Source organism: Rhineura floridana, chromosome 12 (genome assembly GCF_030035675.1).
Source record: "Rhineura floridana isolate rRhiFlo1 chromosome 12, rRhiFlo1.hap2, whole genome shotgun sequence".
NCBI classification, from domain to species: Eukaryota; Metazoa; Chordata; class Lepidosauria; order Squamata; family Rhineuridae; genus Rhineura; species Rhineura floridana.
Window position 1 is genome coordinate 7152873 of NC_084491.1, and position 20003 is coordinate 7172875.

General features: G+C 48.7%; 1 protein-coding gene across 1 annotated transcript in view; it reads left to right on the plus strand.

Annotated features, from left to right (window-relative positions):
• Nucleotides 1-8032: 8032 nt before the first annotated feature.
• CNNM4 (cyclin and CBS domain divalent metal cation transport mediator 4) overlaps nt 8033-20003 on the plus strand; it is an 81385-nt gene continuing 69414 nt past the window's right edge. The window contains exon 1 of the mRNA XM_061592702.1: nt 8033-9680. Coding sequence (XP_061448686.1) covers nt 8213-9680 — 1468 coding nt within the window. The 5' untranslated portion in view covers nt 8033-8212. The remainder of the gene's footprint in view (nt 9681-20003) is intronic.

The window sequence follows — 20003 nt, forward strand, 5'->3', positions numbered from 1 at the left end:
GCTCAACAAGCAGGTTGTCTGGAAGTAACCTCCACTGAGCTGGAGGACAAAAGAGGATATTTGCATAAAGTGATTGATATGTATAAATGCAAAGTTAGAAAGAATTACTATATAGCATAGTGACGAGGAGAGCCTGGCTGGGAGTGCAGAGTCTGTGAGTCCAAATCCCCGCTCGTGTCTCCAGGGCGTCAAGGGCCAGCTAAAGATCACCCCCACAGGGAGTGGCTCAGGGGTTACGTGCCCTGCCACCTGTGCAGCCATGGGCAAGCTGCATAGTCCCAAGGAGCCCAGTTGCCCCCCAGCTGGAAGTTGTGGACAAGGAAGGGGCTGGCTTGTGCGGCTGTGGCAAGCTGAGCAGGCCCTAGCCAGCTGGGGAGGACTAGCCTCAGAGGGAGGCAATGGTAAACCCCCTCTGAATACCGCTTACCATGAAAACCCTATTCAAAGGGTCACCATAAGTAGAGATCATTTCCATTTTCACCAGGATGTAGCCTCCCACCATCCACCCACCCTGCCCATTTCATGTACTGCTCTCTTACTTATAGCAGGTGTTGGGAACCTATGGCCCTCCAGATTACAGAATCCTAGAATAGTAGAGTTGGAAGGGGCCCATAAGGCCATCAAGTCCAGCCCCCTGCTTGACACAGGAATCCAACTTAAAGCATACCCAACAAGTGGCTGTCCGGCTGTTTCTGGACTCCCAGCTCCCATCAGCCCAAGTGTCTCCTGGGTGTCAAGGACCAGCTAAAGATCACCCCACAGGGAGTGGCTCAGGAGTTACATTCCCTGCCACCTGTGCAGCCGTGGGCAAACTGCATAGTCCCAAGGAGCCCAGTTGCCCCTAGCTGGAAGTTGCGGACAAGGGAGGGGCTGGCTTGTGCAGCTGTGGCATGCTGAGCAGACCCTAGCCAGCTGGGGAGGACTAGCCTCAGAGGGGGGCAATGGTAAACCCCCTCTGAATACTGCTTACCATGAAATCCCTACTCACAGGGTCTCCATAAGTTGGGGTCGACTTGAAGGCAGTCCATTCCATTCTATTCAAATAGAAATGTGCCTCCCCACAGCGGGTAAGACTGTGGCCTGGTGAACTGTGTGCCTGCTCCGCTTGCTAAACAGGTCCTAACTGCTGCTGAGCCAGCTTCAAGGCCCTTCCTTTCCCCTTCCTATGGCTCTTTACTTTTACCAGACAGCCCTTCAAATACAGGACTTTCCTCTATAAAACAGAATAGATGGCCACGCTTTTGCACATTAGACTGCCAACAGATCTGCACAGATAAATGGTTAACAAAGAAAGGGAAGTTATCTACCTAAGGTTGTCCCCCTGGGCTTCTCTGGGTGGAAGGGCAGGATAGAAATTTAACAACAGATAGATAAATAGCTGTGTCGTTGTCTCAGAACAATACATAGGCTTCTTGAATACTTGAAAGCTGTCCTAGCCTACCTCACAGGGTTGCTGTAAGGATAGCAATAAATAAAGAACTAAGGGCCGTGAGGGAGAGGGAGACAGCTACCTCAGGTGGCAGATGCTATGTGGTGGGTAGCAGACAGATCTGTGTGTGCCACATGGCCAGCACCCCCTAAGCTAGCCTCCTGCCCTCAGGTGCAATGGAGGATGGTCCTGTTACCAGTGTCAGCATAAGACCCAACTGCCAGTCTGGTTGGCTTTTGCTCATTGCCTTGATGGCAATGTTCTGACTCCACAGTCAGAGGCAGCAGACATCTGAATATCAGTTGCTGGAAGCCACAAGAGGGGAGAGTGCTCTCGCACTCAGGTCCTGTTTCTGGGCTTGGCCACTGAGAGATGAGGATGCTGAACTAGATGGGCCACTGGCCTGAATGAGCAGGCTCTTCTTGTATTTGCATGATGCACAACCTTGCCCACCCCAGGCAGCAACATATATCAGTGTAGCCCTGAACAGCCTATGACAGTTGTCGGCGCTCCTTTGAGGATATCAGTGTAGACATGATATCCTCAGGCCTTTGACGTCTTACCTGAAATCTCCACGTCAGCTTCAGGAGGAGGATGACTAATGCAGAAAAGAGTAAAAGGACTTGCAAAAAAGGGGGAAAGCAGAACAGGAGGTCTTTTGCAAGGGGGGTGGCTCTTGTTAAAATCAGCTTATGAGAGTCTAGAGCAGCAATGATCAAACTTCCTTAAATATGTCCACATCAGCTTGTCTGCCAAAAGAACCCTGAGAATCTGCCATGGAATGCCTGTATGTTGCTGAGGACTGACTCCCTGACCTTTATATCCCTCAGGTCGATCACTTGAACTATCCGGAGGAGCATGTTGCCGACACACGGCTGGCTTCAAACGCAAATCAGGCATTGAGGCCACATTCACACCATACATTTATTCCATTATTATTCCACTTGAAACAGTCACGAGTCCAGAGAGTCCTGGGAAGTATAGTTTGTGAAGGGTGCTGAGAGCTGTTAGGACAAGACTTCAATTACCCTCACAGAGCTAGAATTCTCCAGGTGGTTTAACAGTCAGTCCCTCTTCCCAGAGAACTCTTGGAACTGTAGCTCTGTGCAGAGAACAACTCTCAGCACCCTTCCCAAACTACACTTTCCAGGATTCTTTGGGGGAAGCCAGGATGGTTCAAAATGGAATAGTGGAATAAATGTATGATATGAATGTGGTCTTAGTGTCACCGGTCCCAGGCTGTGCAACACCCTTGCAGCAGAGATTTGGCAGGCATCCTTGCTACTGATGTTCAGACATCTCTTGAAGCCCTTTTTATACCAACAAGGCCTATTCAGTGGTTTAAACTTGCTTAAGAGGAGCCAGTCGTTTGTATGATTATTCTGTATTTTTTATTTTATTGCACCTGCATATATTGTTGTACACTGTCTTGATATTTTATATGAGTGGGCTGTGTATAAATATTTTTATTTAATATGGTCCACCAAGCCAATGGTCCACCTAGCCCTGCATCCTATGCTCACAGTGGCCAACTAGATGCCTAAGGGACGCCCGCAAGCGGGACCTCAGTGCAACAGTACCCACCCACCCACACACACACACACGTGATTTCCAGCAACTGGTGCTCAGAGGCACACAGCCACCATCCGTGGAGCACAACCGTTATGGGACAGAGCCTTATCCTCCATGAATCTGGCTAGCCCCCTTTTAAAAGCATCCACGTTGGTAGCCATCACTGCCTCTTGCAGGAACAGATTCCATAGTTTAACTGTGCGCCGCATGGAAATGCCAGGGGCAAACCTAAGAGCTTCTGCGCGCCAAGTGTGTGTTCTAGACTAGGGAACTTTATTTACTCAGGTAAGCTGTACATTAAGGGTGAGGAATGCCGAGGGCCACATTCCCTTGTGAGTGGTGAAGCCAGAGGCAAGAGTAGGTGGAGTAATGGGTGTGGCTCTTACTTTTGCAAAGCAGGCTACATTCCAGCCACAAGAGGCAGAGATTTCTAACCACACACACACATCTCCCTCTCTGTCTTCCACCTAGACAAGCAAGAGGGATGATCACAGTTCAAAGAGAAATTCCAGCCAGACAAAAGCACTACAGAAATCTGTTGAGCAGAGCTGAGGTCTGTGTGTATGTGTGACCTCCGGTCAAAGTCTTAGGTAGAGTCCCAAGGGCCAAATAAAGAGGCCTGGAGGGCTGCATTTGGGCCCCAAGCCTGGGATTTTCCTACCGCTGTTTTACAGGTTGCAGAATTCAGCATTTCTTGGTACAGAACTTGGGTTCCCTTAAGCATAATTGCTGCTTTAAAATTATGCCCCCCTTGACTATTGTAAGAGTCTGCTTTAGCTGCAGTTCCCACATGCCCATTTGTTCTGCACCAGCTGAAGTGGCCTCATCAGGCTGGTCTGTCCAATTGCTTTTTAAATAGTTCCTTGTGTTCTACTGAGCTGTGAAAGAACCAACATGTTCCCCCAAGAAACTGGCTGCATTTCAGGCATAGAATGGCAAACTCCTCCTTGAGTGTGTTCTGTGTAACAACCTGAAAAGCTTTTTTTGAAATCCTGGGCAGGGGATGAAAGGCACTATATAAATGCAAGATATTTATAGCCTTCCTTGCATTACTCCCCAGGCAAGGCGCCAGATGGACATTGCTGGTTTTCTTTGTTACCATAATATGGAGCCAGCAAGCAATGCTTTCTAAGGGACTCTAGCCTTGCCTTGCTGCACTGCAAGTTGCAAACTGCAGGAAAAAACAAGAAAAGTCCGGACCACCTGGAAATACAAAATCACCAATCTGCTTTGATTCCCTTTCCTCAGGGAAGCCTGACACAGTGGAAAAGGTATTGCTGTGACAGGAATCTATAATGGAGAATTCTCATCGCCCTCATCAAAGAACAATTCTCCAGATTCTTTGGAAGAAGCTATGGCAGTGAAACTAGCATAAAACCAACAGGGTAGAGCAGGGGGTTCCCAAAATGTGGTCTGTGGACCCCAATGATCCACAAGCAAGGGTATAGTTGTCCAGAGTCTCAGGGGGTTTTAGACCCGTTAATTTTTTGGGACCAGAGTCCCAGCAGAGTCCCTGTTTCTCCAACATCCTGTGAGCCAATATGCTAGAAATGGAAGAGTGTTAGCCACTGACAAGAGTCTTCTAACATGCTTCCTTATCCTTTCCTGCTGATTAGAGCCAATCAGAGTGAAAGGATGTAAGTCAGCCACTGAGAAGACTCTTATCAGAAGCTAAAACTCTTGCTTATTGGCTCCTAGGGACTTCTGCTGATGTGGGAAAAGGCATTAACAAGGATCTGTTCCTCAACCCAGCAGAAAAGGGTGCGAGGGGCATGGCTGTGACTAACATGAAGAGTTCCTGCACTTCTGAAATTGCCACTACACTACTGTCCACAAGGTTTGTTCATTCAGTGTTCGCTCTGCATTAAATGTTCATATTGACTTTTAACTGTATTTGTATTGCTTCTTGCATTTCTTATGTTGTATTTTATGGAATAACAATTTTAATTCTATGGAATGCAAATTGTAATACAATAAAAATACAACATAAGAAATAAAAGAAGCAATAAAAATGCAATTAAAAGTCATACAGCATCTAGCACAACACATAATTGCTACAACCAGCAGAAAACTCATGCCAAGATCCTCAGCCATTTTCAAGCTGCCTGGCCCACAGATGTTGAGAACATGATGCTTCACCCCCATCACTTTATTTCTGTGCAAAGAAAAAGCTTCATTTGCTTTGGGCTGCTGCTAAAGGCACAGGGGCAGGACACAAGGCAGTAACCAAGGGACCACCGGGTGAAGAGTGGGCTCTAAGTATAATGAATAAGGCTGCCATCCAATAAATGTCTACTCAGAAGTAAGCTCTGCTGGGTTCAATGGGACTTACTCCCAGGTAAGTGTGTATTGGATTGCAGCCTAAATCAACAAGCCACAGGCATGCTTTTGACCCATTAACTTTGCCCTATGCATTTGGGAACTTGCTCCATCCTGTGGCTGCATTCTTTTTTTAAAAAAAGTGGAGGACAGAATAAAAACTAAATAAATAAGGTAATTAATATATTTTATTATAGGCCCACATTTTTTGGAAAAGGCATACACAAGCTTTGGAGCTGCACAGCACACTACATCACAGAGAGAATGAAGAGGTAGCTAATGATTGGCTCTAAAGAGAGCCAAGTGTGGTTAAACATGCAAACAGTTCAGGGCATGATTATTCAGCTCTGGACTTAAATTGTGTGGAACCCTCACCCCTTGAGAGACTGCACCCCACAGATAACCTGGCAAACATAACCAGGCCCATCTTTTGACTGCAGGTTCCCAGCATTCTTTTCATTTCCTTATTTAAACATATAGCCCAACCTCATCCCAAAGGCTCATGGTGAGTAACAATAGATTTTTTTAAAAAGTCAACTTAAATCCAATAAAGGCAGCTCTAATCTGCATTTTTAATCAACCTCATTTTAGCACTGAAAACCATGTTTTCATCCTTACCCTTCAGTCGCCCAAGTTTCTAGCAAAGCATGATTGAAGACTGAAGGCAGCAGGAGATCTTCTGTGTGGAACCTCTGCATTTATACGCTTTGCCGCCATTACCAACTTTTACCTATTTAATGCAAACCTAAACATCCGGAATAATTCAATGCAAAGCTATGGGGGGGGGATGGCCCCAAGCAAAGGCAAAGATCCCTTGGGGTTCTGTGCCCAAAGAAGGCTCCCTGGCATTCAGCTTCAGAAGGGTTGCCACAAATGGAGAAAATGCTGCCCCCCAGTGGGGTATGGTTGGAGGTAATGCGAGAACAAGGTGAGGTAATGGTCCAGAGCAGGGGTTCCCAATCTGTGGTCCATGGACCACCAATGATCCTCAGGCTTCATGCAGGTGCCTGGGGCATGTCTACATCAAGTACGCATATTGATTTTAACAGCATTTTTGTTACTTCTTTCATTTATTATATTGTATTTTATCACATTACAGTTTTCCTTCTATGGGATGCAGATTCAATAAAATTCAATATAATTTTGAAATTCAATGTAAATACAATATAGGAACTAAGAAAAGCCATAAAAATACAATTGACAATCATACAGCTTGCAGCAGAGCTCATTACAATTGCTACATCAGGCAGAAAAATCATTAGGTGGTCTGGCAAGCCCCTCAGCAATTCTCAAGGGGTCTAAGGGAGGGAGTTTGGGATCCACTACTCTAGAGGAAAAACAAGGCTTCTGGCCAGCCCACTATTCCACATGCCGGGCACAGAGTATGTGACCTGCCAGGGTTCTTGTGCCTTCAAGCAGAAATCCACCCCCCCCCCCATCATCACTGCAGCTGCAGGCTGATGACAAAGTTTCACCATCTGAACTTCATCTACTTTTCACATAGGTTTTTTTTTAAGGCACAGTAACTTTAAGTGGGGGGAATGCAACCTGGAACCCACTTCTCCCAGTGATCAGATACCAGAGAGGACAATGCTTCTGTACCACGTGATCCTTTGTGTGTTTACTTGGAGCTTCAGTGAAGATTATTCCAGGGTAAGATTACTCAGGACTGCAGCCTTAACTGTTGCACTGAGGAAACGATGTGGCTTGCCATGCAGGGGTAAGAAAAGTTGCATCTCTTAAAGATAGAAAGTTGCTTTATTCTAGCTCCCTGTTTTCAGTCTTCACCAACCTGTTGTTCTACAATTTTTTTATTAATTAATAACTTTACATCCCACGCTCAGGTAGTTCAAGGCGGGACACATGGCTCTCCTCCCCCATTTTATCCTCACAACAACCCAATGAAGTAGGTTAAGGCTGGAAGAAATTAACTGGCCCAAGTCACAAGCTTCATGGCAGAGGGGGATTTGAACCTCTGTCTCCCAGGTCCACCTCTGCCAGTCTGACCACTACACCGTTCTGGCTTTTGGACTACAACTCCCATCAGCCCCAGTATCAAGCTCCCCGCACTGAATTGGGGGTGATGGGAGCTGTAGTCCAAGCATCTGGAAGGCACCTGGGTGGTGAACACTGAGTTACACTGACTGACTGGCAGCCCGTGGTCAGCAAGGTTTCAGACAGGAGCGTTTCTCGGCGATGCCTAGATTTACCAGGGGTCGGACTTGGAGCCTTCCGCATGCAAAACGTGTGCTCTGCCCTTGAGTTGTGGCCCTTGTATACACTCTGTCCTCCTGTGCGCGTTGCCTTCTCCCCACCCCTTACACCACCCCTTACACCAGACCCTTTTGTGCGTCTGCCACATCTATCCGCTGCTTTCCCATCCACGAAGGAAGCTCTGACAGATCACAGCGTCACGAAAAGTACACGCGGATCAAAGAAAATCACCACACACGTCTGTGTGCGTTGAATGCCAGGATTTCAGTGCCGAGCTAATGCCCGGGTTTCAGCTCTGGAGCATACCATACGAAATCAGAAACTATAGAGAGATATGATTTGGAGCATGTGCAAAGCGCCTTCCCCTCCAGAGGGTCAGAATGCAGAAGAAGCAGCAGCTCTCCGGTCGGGCTCGAGCCTGAGCACGTGTCATCGTCATCGCCTTCCTCTTTCCCGTGACGCGCGCTCCAGCCACCCTGCTGAAGAAGCCCGGCGCCTCCTTAAATAGCCGCCGCCGCCGCCACCACCACCCCGCGGCGCCTCCTTAAGGCGCTCCCCCCCCCGGAGGGAGGCGCGTAGTATGCAAAGGAGCCAAGCCCGTGACGCGCGCCCCAGCCGCCCCCAGTCCGCCCGCGAGCAAAAGTTCGCAAGCGGCGCGGCTGCCCGGGCGAGTCTAACATGGCGCTGGGCTGGAGCGGGCGCCTGCACGGAGGGGGCGAGGCCGGGGACTCGGCAGGGCTGCTGGCGCCGCTGCTGCTGGCTCTGGGCCCGGCGCTGGGGCTCCTACTGCTCTGCCCCACGCCCGCATGCGCCGCGCAGGAGCATCCCCCGGGCGCCAGCGGCGGGCCCCGGATCCTGGGCATGAGGTTGGAGCACAGCGACCGGCCAGCGCCGGATCTCCAGGACTTCGGCATTATCCAGGTGCTGGAGGGCACCGAGATCCAGCTGCGCTTCTACGGGCTGGGCATGCACGCCCGCATCTACGAGATGGTCTCCTTCTCCGAAGTGGGCCCGGGAGGCAACGCCAGCGCCTTCTCCTCCCCCGTCTCCAGCGGGGGCAACGCCACCTGCCCCGAGAAGACGCAGGACCTGGTGGTGCAGCGGCGCGCCGGCGAGAGCAGGGAGACCTCCGCGGTGGTCTACGTGAAGGTGCAGCTCTTGCGCAAGGCGGAGGAGTCCAAGCTGTACGTCCTGTGCACCCAGAGCGGCCCCGGGCAGCCCTGGCGGCGCCTGGAGGGCGAGGATGCCTTCCTCCGAGTGATGGAGGAGAAGAAGCACTTGCTGCCACTCTGGTTCCAGGTCATCCTCATTGCCTGTCTCCTGGTCCTCTCGGGCATGTTCAGCGGGCTGAACCTGGGCCTCATGGCCCTGGACCCCATGGAGCTGCGCATCGTGCAGAACTGTGGCACCGACAAGGAGAAGCGCTATGCCCGCCGGATCGAGCCCATCCGCCGGAAGGGCAACTATCTGCTTTGCTCCCTGCTGCTGGGCAACGTCTTGGTCAACACCACCCTCACCATCCTGCTGGATGACCTCATCGGCTCCGGGCTGGGGGCCGTGGTGGCCTCTACCACGGGCATTGTGATCTTTGGGGAGATCGTCCCACAGGCCCTCTGCTCCCGCCATGGCTTGGCAGTGGGCGCCAACACCATCTTTGTCACCAAGTTCTTCATGCTCTTGACCTTTCCCCTCTCCTTCCCCATCAGCAAGCTCCTGGACTGTGTGCTGGGCCAAGAAATTGGCACGGTCTACAACCGAGAGAAGTTGGTGGAGATGCTGAAGGTGACGGAACCCTACAATGACTTGGTGAAGGAGGAACTGAACATGATCCAAGGGGCGCTGGAGCTTAGGACTAAGACGGTCGAGGATGTCATGACCCCCCTCCATGACTGCTTCATGATCAACAGCGATGCCATCTTGGATTTCAACACAATGTCGAAGATCATGGAGAGTGGCTACACCCGCATCCCTGTCTTTGAGGAGGAGCGGTCCAACATTGTGGATATACTGTATGTCAAGGATCTGGCCTTTGTAGACCCCGACGACTGCACCACTCTCAAGACGATCACTAAGTTCTACAACCATCCTGTCCATTTTGTCTTCCATGACACCAAGCTGGATGCCATGCTGGAGGAATTCAAAAAGGGTAAGGAAAGGTGACAGGAGGCTCTGCTATGCTAAGCAACGCTCAGAAGGGCATTCCATGTGACGCATGGGGAAAACTTGGGTTTGCTCCCAAGTGTACACTCCGCAAGGAGTTGCAACCGATCATGGGTCTCCATTGAGTAGTATCTGTGTGTGTGTGTGTGTTTCCCCACTGGTTTGTCTCATTCACAGGTTACATTAACAGTGTGTGAAGAAGTCTTTAGAATGGGGCAGGCTTGGTTGTTTTCTTGAGCATGTTGTGCAGTCCTGTCCCAAACATATTTACTCGGATTGCAAGTTCTGCTGACTTAACAGCCTTACAGACTGAATAGTGCAGCCTTTCCCAACCGATGTGCCTCTGGATGTTGTTGGACCACAACTCCCATCACCCTCAGCAATGGCAATGCTGGCTGAGGCTGATGGGAGTTGTGGTCCAACAACATCTGGAGGCACACTGGTTGGGAAAGGCTGGTAGTGGAATCAGTAATTTCATTCTCGCACCACAGTTTTCAACTTTTTTGTCAGCAAAACTTTGAAGTAGGATAAACCTATTCACTTCCTCACACATTGATATAAAACAGGCCCTCTCTGTCTCACACACACTCACAAGTCAGATCTGTTTGAAACAAGATTTTAAGATAAAGCTTTTGCGGCTATATTGTACATGCAGTTGGTTTTTTGTGTGTAGGAAAACAAGCCAACAGGGATCAAATAGGATGAAAGTGAGATATGAGGTTCTTCTGCAGTGGGATCCTTTCCATCTTGGACCAGATTAGCCCGGTGAAGGGCCCAGAAAGTACAGCTGATTTCTCTAGCTGGACCTGGAATAACTGAGAATCTGGCCCTTGGGGAATTACTTTGTAAAGCAGAAGTGTTTTAAAAGGTTGTTGCTTTCGGAGTTCATAAAGAGAGGGGAATACAACACTGGAATATAGGGTGCCCTGAGCAATTCTGCGAGGGGCAACATGTGAGCCTCTTAACACACTTCAATTCTGAGAGTTGCTGATACACAGTTTCATTGCCATAGGGATGTTTCCAACCATTTCTGGAGGAGTACCAGCAAGTTTAGATACTAGGACGAAGTAAACTCTGCTCAGTGCTGAAAACTCTTTAAAGCAACACTGTTATGGTCTCTACTGTGGGTTGCTTTGCAAAGACCCCCCCCCAGTTTCCCTCCTGGAGGACCTAAAGAAGTTTTTATTTCTTTTAAAAGCTACAGTATCGAAGCCAGCATGTAAGGACTAAGCTAAGGACACAATCCACAAGGAAAGTCTCCTGCTCAAGCCCTATTTTTCCTGCTGGTTTCAAAGGTGCTTGTGCAGAAGAAGCTGTGATTGCGCCCTGGACTAGAAACATGTTAACATGTATAAATAAGAGGGGAAAGGGAAGGTTATTTTGGACAGGTTTTTTTACCCATGTGTCAGCATGAAGCTTCTTTGTGCATTTGCAGTTTAAACACAGCGTCATGGGATTGTTGTTGAAATCACTGGCACTGATTTAGGAGCAAAAGTGAAACTATGGTGTGTGTGTGTGTATTTTGGCTAGAGTGGCCACGGCCTGAAAAGCAAGTACCTGAGGAAAAATCAGTTAAGAGTTGGAGTCTTGAAGCTGGAGTAAGGAAGAGTCAAGAAAGGCTTCAGGCTGCTTATGTACCATACATCTAAAGCCCATTGCATTCCCCCAAGAATCCTGGGAACTGTGGATTACCCTTCACAAAGCTACAATTCCCAGCACCCTTAACAAACTACAGTTCCCAGGATCCTTTGGGGGAATCATGTGCTTTAAATATATGGTGTGTATGCAGTCTCAGACTGGAGCTATGCTTTACCGGAAGGAAAGAAGTGGGCAGAAAAGGGAGAGCTGTGGACTGAGGAGTATGAAGAGCTTTTAAAGGGTCCAGGCTAAACCATGGCAAGGGAATTCTGCCAGGTCTGACTTCCTAGGAATGTCGGAAGCAACTTTATACTGAGTCCACCGAATTCAATATTGTCTGCACTGATTGGCAGCAGCTCTCTGGGATTTCAGGTAGGGGTCTCCCCCAGCCCTACCTGAAGATACAGGAGTTTGAACCTGGGACCTTCTGCCTGCAAAATATATGCTGTTCCACTGAGCTCCGACCCTCCTGCTCTCTCTCGCTGCAGCAGCATTGTGACCTCTAGCAACCTGAAGGGATCAAAGAGCAGGAAGGGCACTGAGTTTAAATCATTGTTTTGAATGAAGCAGCCAGGTTTGTTTTGGTCTTTTTTGCTCTAGGTCTCCTGTTTTCAAGTAGTGCAAGCCTTAGACGCTGGCAGGAGCAGCCCTATCAGGAAGCAATGTGAAATGGTCAATTCAGACCGCCCGTGTTTGGATGCTGTTAAAGGCCAGAGAGGTGGAAACCGACAGGGGTGGTTTGTGGCTCATCATTCACCAGGACATTCTCCTGTGCAAGCAGCTCCCATTCATTTAAATGAGGCTTGTGCAGGAGAACTTCCAAGTGGGTTGTGAGTCCCCATGCTAGTTGGGATGCAGAGGGATGCCTTTTGGATTTTCAAAGACGGGCACCAAAACAACTTCAGAGAGCCCTGGGAAAAGATGACACCTTCTCCATGAGCATTTAGTAGGCATAAGAATGGCGTGATTTAAAATCAGCTGGTGGGGAGGACCCAGCACTTCAGAATCTACTCAAACCCCAGTAGCGAATATTCTCTGAAGGCTGCCTGTCAGGAGCTTGGCAAAAAGGAGATGACAAGCTCACAGACGGAGGGAGAGTGCACCAGCTATAAATCAATGGAGAGAGCATGTGATGAGCCAGATTTTTCACCCAGCCTGCAGAGCTTATCAGCAATAGACCAGGGAAAACAAGAATAGACAATAGCTGTGGAAATCCAGAGCATAATTTGAACCCAAGTTCAACTAGAGCTTAGCCTTGTAACTTTCAGTGCAATCATGCAACCCTAAGGCATGTAGAAATAATGCATGTATAGAGTGTACTTTCCTAAGCATGTGCAGGGTGTGTATTGCCTTCACCAGTGAAAGAACCTCAATCAACCTCCCCTCCCAGGCCTGCCACAGGCAGAAGTGGCTCCCAGCACCTCTAGGAATTAAGCACTGCTGGGATATTTGCCCCTCCGGCTGATGTACTTTCAGCATTGCAGGAGGTAAGAAAGAGATGGTGCAGAGGGTTTTTCAGTCTCTGAAAGCATGAGTGCTGAGCTACTACCCAAAGCTGTTCCAGATCCTGCAACACCCCCAGTCCGCATGATTGCTCCAGTCAGCAGTGACCATACTGTGTGGCAAGCTGGGATAGAGAGTTTGGAGTGCTGGTTTGGTATGGTAACTAGAGTGCTAGACTTCAACCTTTTGAACTCTAGTTCAATGAGTGACTTTGAGCCAACAGCATTTTTCAGCCTAACCTCCTTCAGAGGGATGTTGTGAGGATCAAAAAGAAGGGAGGGGAGACCATGCATGCTGCAGAAATTTTTGGTGGAAGAGTGTGGTAATGCACATTCATTTATTATTCATTTATCTGAGGCATTTTTACCCCGCTCTTCAGCCAGAAAAGGCTCCCCAAAGCAGTTTACAAAGATCAATAAGAAGACAGTCCCTGCCTTCAGGCTCATAATTTAAAATGACATGACACAAAAGGAAAAGGAATTGGGAGGGGAAATTCATCATTTATTGGTGCAGTCCTTTTAAATAAATAAATATTGATTCAGACAAGAATAGCAATCGCTTTATAGTTTCCCATACATAAGCGTCTGTACAAGAATATTCTGGTCAGAATCACTCCCTACTCAGATTTCTCCCTGTCCCCGCAGATCCTTGTTGTTCCTGCTCCAGACCAGAAAATCCTAAAAAGCTTTTCCATATCTGATCATATTTCTGTGCGTTGTCATTTCCCCTAAATGTCAAGAGAGATGTACGCCTGACTGTGTCAATAAAGAACACATCCCCTGTCCCTACTTGGTGTTAGAGGAGGAATGGGCTTTGGGGGATCTTCCATCCTTCCAATTCATGCCATGTGGAGAGGCATCCTGTGAGTTTTTGGCTTGTCCCGCCAGGACACTTAATAGGCACACAAGTGCAAGGCCTTGGTGCTGTGTTTTTGTAGAGTGCGGCTTTGTAACATTTCATTGATCTCCGTGCCTTTTTGGGAGTGGCAGGCTGGGTGAACTTGAATCCCTTCTTTAGGACTTGTTGACTTAGGGCTGTGCCTGTTTTGAGTTGTAGGCCTGTGCATACACCTATCTGAGGAGGTCTAACTGTTGCCGCTGTGACCTGCACCCGTCTGGCTGACAGAAACAAGGTGCTGGAGAGCTGGACTGCTCCAACACCACCATAGAAACTGGTGTCCCAGGGGTGGTCTACTGCAAGGGTAGCCCACGTGGTGCCCTCCAGATGCTGTTGGACTCCCAACTCCCGTCAGCTCCTACTAACATTGCCAATGGTCAGGGATGATGGCAGTTGTAGTTCAACAACACCTGGGGGCCACCACCTTGGCTGCCCCAGATTTAGTGCTCTTGCTCCATTACTGTGGGGTGTAGTGGAAGCAGCTGGATCAATTTGGATCTCCACAGGAATAAAATTGATCATTTGTATCCTTCTGAGACCAGGGGAGGGGAGGTTTTCCCCCACTTTTTTTTTTTGGTATTGGGTCTTGTCCAAACTTTAATTAGGTGAGATGAATTCTCCAAAAAATGTTGCCCTTTTTGTGGGCAAGATTTGCTTCACACTCTGGATTTACTACTGCTACTTAGTATTTAAGAGCATGCAAAGGGCTTCTCTCTCTTACATTATCTCATTATTCTTTACAACAACCCTGTAAGGTAGGCCACTACCTTCATCCCCCCCATATTACAAGTTTCACCCCCCATATTACATTATTATTATTTATTTCACCCCTTCCCCATATTACAAGATAATGGGCTGAGGCTGAGAGACAGAGTGGCTTGCCAGGAGTTGAATCCATAAGCAAGATTTGAACTAGGAGCTCTCAGCTTCTGCCCTTAGCTGCAGTACAATGCTGCCTCTGAGCTAATCATGATGGGGCTTCACTGACTTATGATCCTGGAGGGTTCTGTGAATGTGAGATCCCTCCCCCCCCCCATTAGAGGGCATGCAGCACATTCAGATGGGGATGCCAGTGCCTCTGTTGGAGCCCCCAGAGCCAGCCCTCCTGCCCAAACAGGGGAGATCCTTCAGCTACCCACTTACTCTCACCTGGTGCATCTGATGGATGACTGCAGGAGTGGTTGGATAGGTCTGTTTCTGGTTTGTGTCAGTGTTCCAGATTAGGCAGTCAAGTCAATTCAGTCATAAATCAATTCAATCTTGGTTCTGCATCAGTCTGTACATTTTTTTTAAAGAAGCACAAAAATGCATTTGTTTTTCCACAAAATATGCATTTTGTATGCATCTCACCCTAAAAATCCTGTTTTTAAACCACTGCTGGTTTTATATTATTGACAATCGCCTTTATATTGTTTTCAGATATAGGGATTGTTTTGGTCGAAGCAGTTTATAAATTAGAAGAAACAAAAAATGGTGATAATAATTATATGCAGACTTTTAAGCTGACCACTTGTATCACAAAATTCAGGGAAGTGCGAAAATCAAAGGATAACGGAGTTCCAGTCAGAATGTTTGGGTACTTCCACATGACCGTTTGTTGTGGATTTGGTGCTGCTTACGAATTCCAGTTTTTTGCAGTGTCCACATGACATCCTCGTTAAAACACCATCCCATATCCCCATTACCTTAAGTCCAGCTTTACTGCTTTTGCTGGTTTCTTAACATCAGATTTTCACAGAAACGGTTAAATCCGGATTGAATGGAAAAATAATATGGGGTGGCATTTTGATGAGGATGGCGACATAGGAACATAGAAGGCCAATTTATACTCAGACCATGAGCCCACCTAGCTCAGCACTGTTTACCCCAGGTGTATGAACCTTTGCCCTTCCAGATGTTTCTTAGCTTCATCTCCCATCATCCCTGATTATTGGCCACACTTGCTGGGGCTGATCGGAGTCGTAGTTCAGCAACATATGGACAGCCAACAGTTCGACAGCCCTGGTCTGCACTAACTGGTGGCAGCTCTTCAGGATTTCAGGCAGAGTGTCGTGCCTCCATCAGATGAGTCATTAGAGGAGGAGGAGGAGCAGTGGCTTGGCACAGCAGACCCAGGAATCACCTGAGATGCATCTCCAGACCTCCCATTGCTGGAAGATGTTCAGGACACAGCTGGAGCCCCTCAGTCAGACTGAGGGAGTGAACAGGAGGCCTCGGTGCCCCTTGTGCCTGTGAGTAGCAGAGGCGTTCTGTCCGTTTAAGGCTGCAACCCCCCGGGGGTTGGAGGGCTGATTGCTAGCACCTGAACCAGGAAGGGGCACTTAAAAGGCAGTGAGATGCCTTTTGCCCTCCACTGGAAGCAATGTTGGACACCAGCATCAGACCCTTGCCAGCCATACCAGGCCCTGCCGAGTCTTGAAACCTGGATTGCCTTATTGGAATATTGAACCTTTGACTTGCTACTGACCTTGTTTTTAGAAGATGAACTGGTACGCGGAGCTCAAGCCCCTAGACCCCCCCCCTTTGCTTACCCTCTTCAAGCCTTGTCTGATTTACAACCCAGCCGCTGCCTGGCCAGCTGCCGGCTAATCATTTTACAGCACCATTAGTCACCTTGGTGCAGCCAGCAAAGACTGGCACAGAGGTCTTTTCCAGCCCTCTCTGGAGATGCTGGGGATTGAACTCGGGGCCTTCTGCATGCAAAGCAGATGCCGTCTAGTCCCCCCAGTGTTAGATGCAAGCTGTCCCATGTGCACATGCATGAGCAGCACCGGAGATGGAAGCGCTCTTAGTCCAGGAAGTTTGAATCATTTCACTTAAAAATAACAGACTGAATGAAATCCTCCAGCATCTCTCCTGGCAAGGGGAGAGCATCCCTAGGAAGAAAGCAGGCAGGCAGGCATGCAAAGGCAACTTAGAATCATGGAAGAGGCCTATAAGGCTATCGAGTCTAACCCCCTGCTCAATGCAGGGATCCAAATTGAAGCATCCCTGACAGGTGGCTGTCAAGGCCCTGTTCCAGAGACTGTCCTCCTTCTCCCCCCCCCCCCCTGCACATCATCAGTATTGTTACAAGGGACATCTGATGCTAGCTCCTGTTTCTGTAAGCCTAGTTGCATTGGCTGGACTTGTGAGCATGGGTTTCTTGGTGCACCTCTTGTGTTACATCAGTGCTGTTAGTGGCTTTGAGGACTCTAGTTGAAAAGCAGGATATAAATCTACTGAACTAATTAAGTAGAAGCCTCCTCGCTGACATCAGTACCAACCTGGTTGCCTCATTGCTTCCCATGCAGGGAATTCTGAATAATTGCAAGGAGTTCCGGATGTGTGTGCTTCTTCACTTATGTGGGGGAACTGAACGACCTGAGCCAGTTTTGCTCTTAGTTGGGCATGGCAGTGTACAAGCCAGGTGACAGGAAGGGACCACCACATCCTTGCTGCGAGTGCAGGAATCCAGCCCATTTCTGATACCAGTCCATATCCTTGTCAATCATATGGAGTGGTAAGTTCAGCCTGATAAGATCTCACATCTAGGCTGCAGTGCACTAAAGTACCACTCTAGATCCACAGAGCACGAGCTGTCTGGGAAAAAAACCCTGGATTCCTGGAGTTGCCAAGCTAACAACTAATGTAGCTAAGAAGCTAGGCTACCAATTGAGAAGTCCTGGGTTCAAATCTCAAACTCTGGCATGAACTCACTAAGTGACTTTGGGTAAGCTGCATAGGCCACATCCACACCATACATTTCAAGCATATTTAACGCACATTTAAACCGTATGGCTTTCTCCAAAGAATCCTGGAAACTAGTTTAACCCTTATAGATCTACAATCCCCAGCAACCATAACAAGTAACAGTTCCCAGGATTGTTTGGGAGTGGGGAGAAGCCATGTGCTTTAAATGTACAGTGTGGATGTGACTTTACCCTCACTTTCAGCCCTCCATTTGCAAGATGGGGTCAGCAACACTGATCTGCCTTGCAGAGTGTCAGCTCTACACTGCCTCAGCAGTGTCAGGGGGGGGCTGGAAATTCCTGGGTCTTTGGCAGGGAAGGAAAGTCCTTAGCCAGCAGTCGGGTTGTAAATCTGCCAGGCCTATCCGAAGCGTACTTGCCGAGTCAGAAGTCCAGAAGCGAGGTCAGTGGAGGTCCGGGATCAATTGCCAAGGAGGTCAGTCAAAGAGATGCTGCAGGGAAACTAGGTCTACACAAAGCCACGCCTGACATTGCAGTCAGCAACAAGCTGCAGACAAGGTGTGCCTTATAAAGAGCAGGATGGACAGCAGGTGTGAGCCCTCAGCGTTTGGGCCTTAAGGAGACAGGCCTGCCTCTCTTCTGCCTGACCTTCTGCTGTCTACGTTCTGCAGGTGAGGGGGGAGTATCCTGTTCACTGTCTGTGTCTGGCTGCAGGGCCTCTGCTGTCCCTGGGGTGCTCTGCAGCTGAGGGGCAGAAGGAGCTGGATTCTCAGGAGGCTCCTCCGTGTCTCCTGCTGCTCCTGGGTCTGCTGCTGTTACTCCCGAGTCGTCCTCATCTGAGGAGTCCTCTGACGGGGCCATGACACAGAGCTGTTGTAAGGTTTGCAACAAGAGGAGCATACAAAGGAACAGATAATACAGGAGATGTATTCTACAAGCAAATACACTAGTGCGGTGTAATGGAAAGAATGTTGCAGTTAGGTAGGGGAGCCCTGGGTTCAAATATTTCCTCAGCCATGAAGCTCCCAAGATGACCTTGAACAAGATGACATGGAGAAAGTGGTTGGAGTATAGTCTTTCTCCTTCTCGCATAAAACTAGAACTCATGCACATCCAAGGAAGCTGAATATTGGAAGTTTCAGGACAGGCAAAAGAAAGTCCGTCGTCACACAGCACATAGTTAAACTGTGGAATTCATTCCCACAGGAGTTGGCCACCAACTTGGATGGATTTAAAAGACAAATTCATGGAAGAAAAGGCTATCAGCGGCTACTAGCCATGATGGCTATGCTCTGCCTCCATAGTTGGAGGTGGCATGCTTCCAAATACTAGTTGCTGGAAGCAGCAGGAGGGGAGAGGGCTCTTGCACTCAGGTTCTGCTTGCAAGATTCCCATGGGCATCTGGTTGGCCACTGTAAGAACAGGATGCTGGACTAGATGGGCCATTGGCCTGATTCAGTAGGCTCTTCCTATGTTCTTAGTTACTCTCCACCTAACGCTGGAGACAAATTCCAGTCTTTCAGAGAGTTGACAGAGGTTCCATGATCTCCAGTGGATGCATTCATTAAAAAAAAATTGCCCTATAGTTGTTTGTGGGCAAACAGGCTTTGTAGGTTTTAGAAACAATACAAAAACCTGCCCAACCTGTTGTACCAGAGGCAAAAAGTGGGGTGAGTGTACACATTGCAAGCAGTGATTCCTCTTTCAAGCTGCTGCCAATTCTGAAAAACGCTATCAATGGCCTCAGGGCTAACCTACCTCATTCTACATAGTCTAACCCTGTGCATTCTGCCCTGATCTCCTCAGGAAGAATGGGCTGCAAAATCTGAGGTGAACTTTCAAGGAGCTGTCCAAGGTGTATTATACTTTGTGTGGAGGTCTGGGTTGCAGCCCGGCATGTCCAGCTGAAGGGATCTCCGGTAGCAGTGCTGGAAAGGATCTCTGCCTGAGACCCTGGCAAGCCTCTGCTAGCCATAGTAGCCTAATTTCATAAAGATGGAGGGGAGAGGATGAGGGTGGGAGAGGGAATGGGGGGAGGAGCTGAACTGGATGGAGCAATGGAAGTGGGAAATCCTGGGCCTCCTTGGAAGTAGCATGCTTCTGAACACCAGTTGCTGGGAATCACAAGGGGAGAGAGCCCTGTTGCACACAGTTCCTACTTGTGGGCTTCCCATGGGCATCTGCTTGACCATTGTTAGAACAGAGTGCTGGATTAGGTGGGCCTCGGCTTGATCCAGTAACCAGGCTCTTCCTATGTTTTTCTGGCAGCCCACTGGGTGGAGAGGAAGAGTGGGAGGAGATGGCAGAAAGAGTGGGGGAAAGATTTCACTCGGGCCCTGTCCTCCAGTGGCTTCAGCCCTACCCACTGCCTCTGAAGGTATGTGACACTGAACAGGAAAGGGGTCTCCACCCCTGGATTAGATGGACCAAGGAAGCAACTGGTACGAGGCATATTGCTAAAGGGGACTGGGAGTGTGTAACCAGCACCCTGTCTGCCCAGAATTAGCCTTCTGTCAGTTTCACTAAGTGATCCTGACCATCAGTATGATTCAGAAAGTGGCTGCATCACATGGTGCACT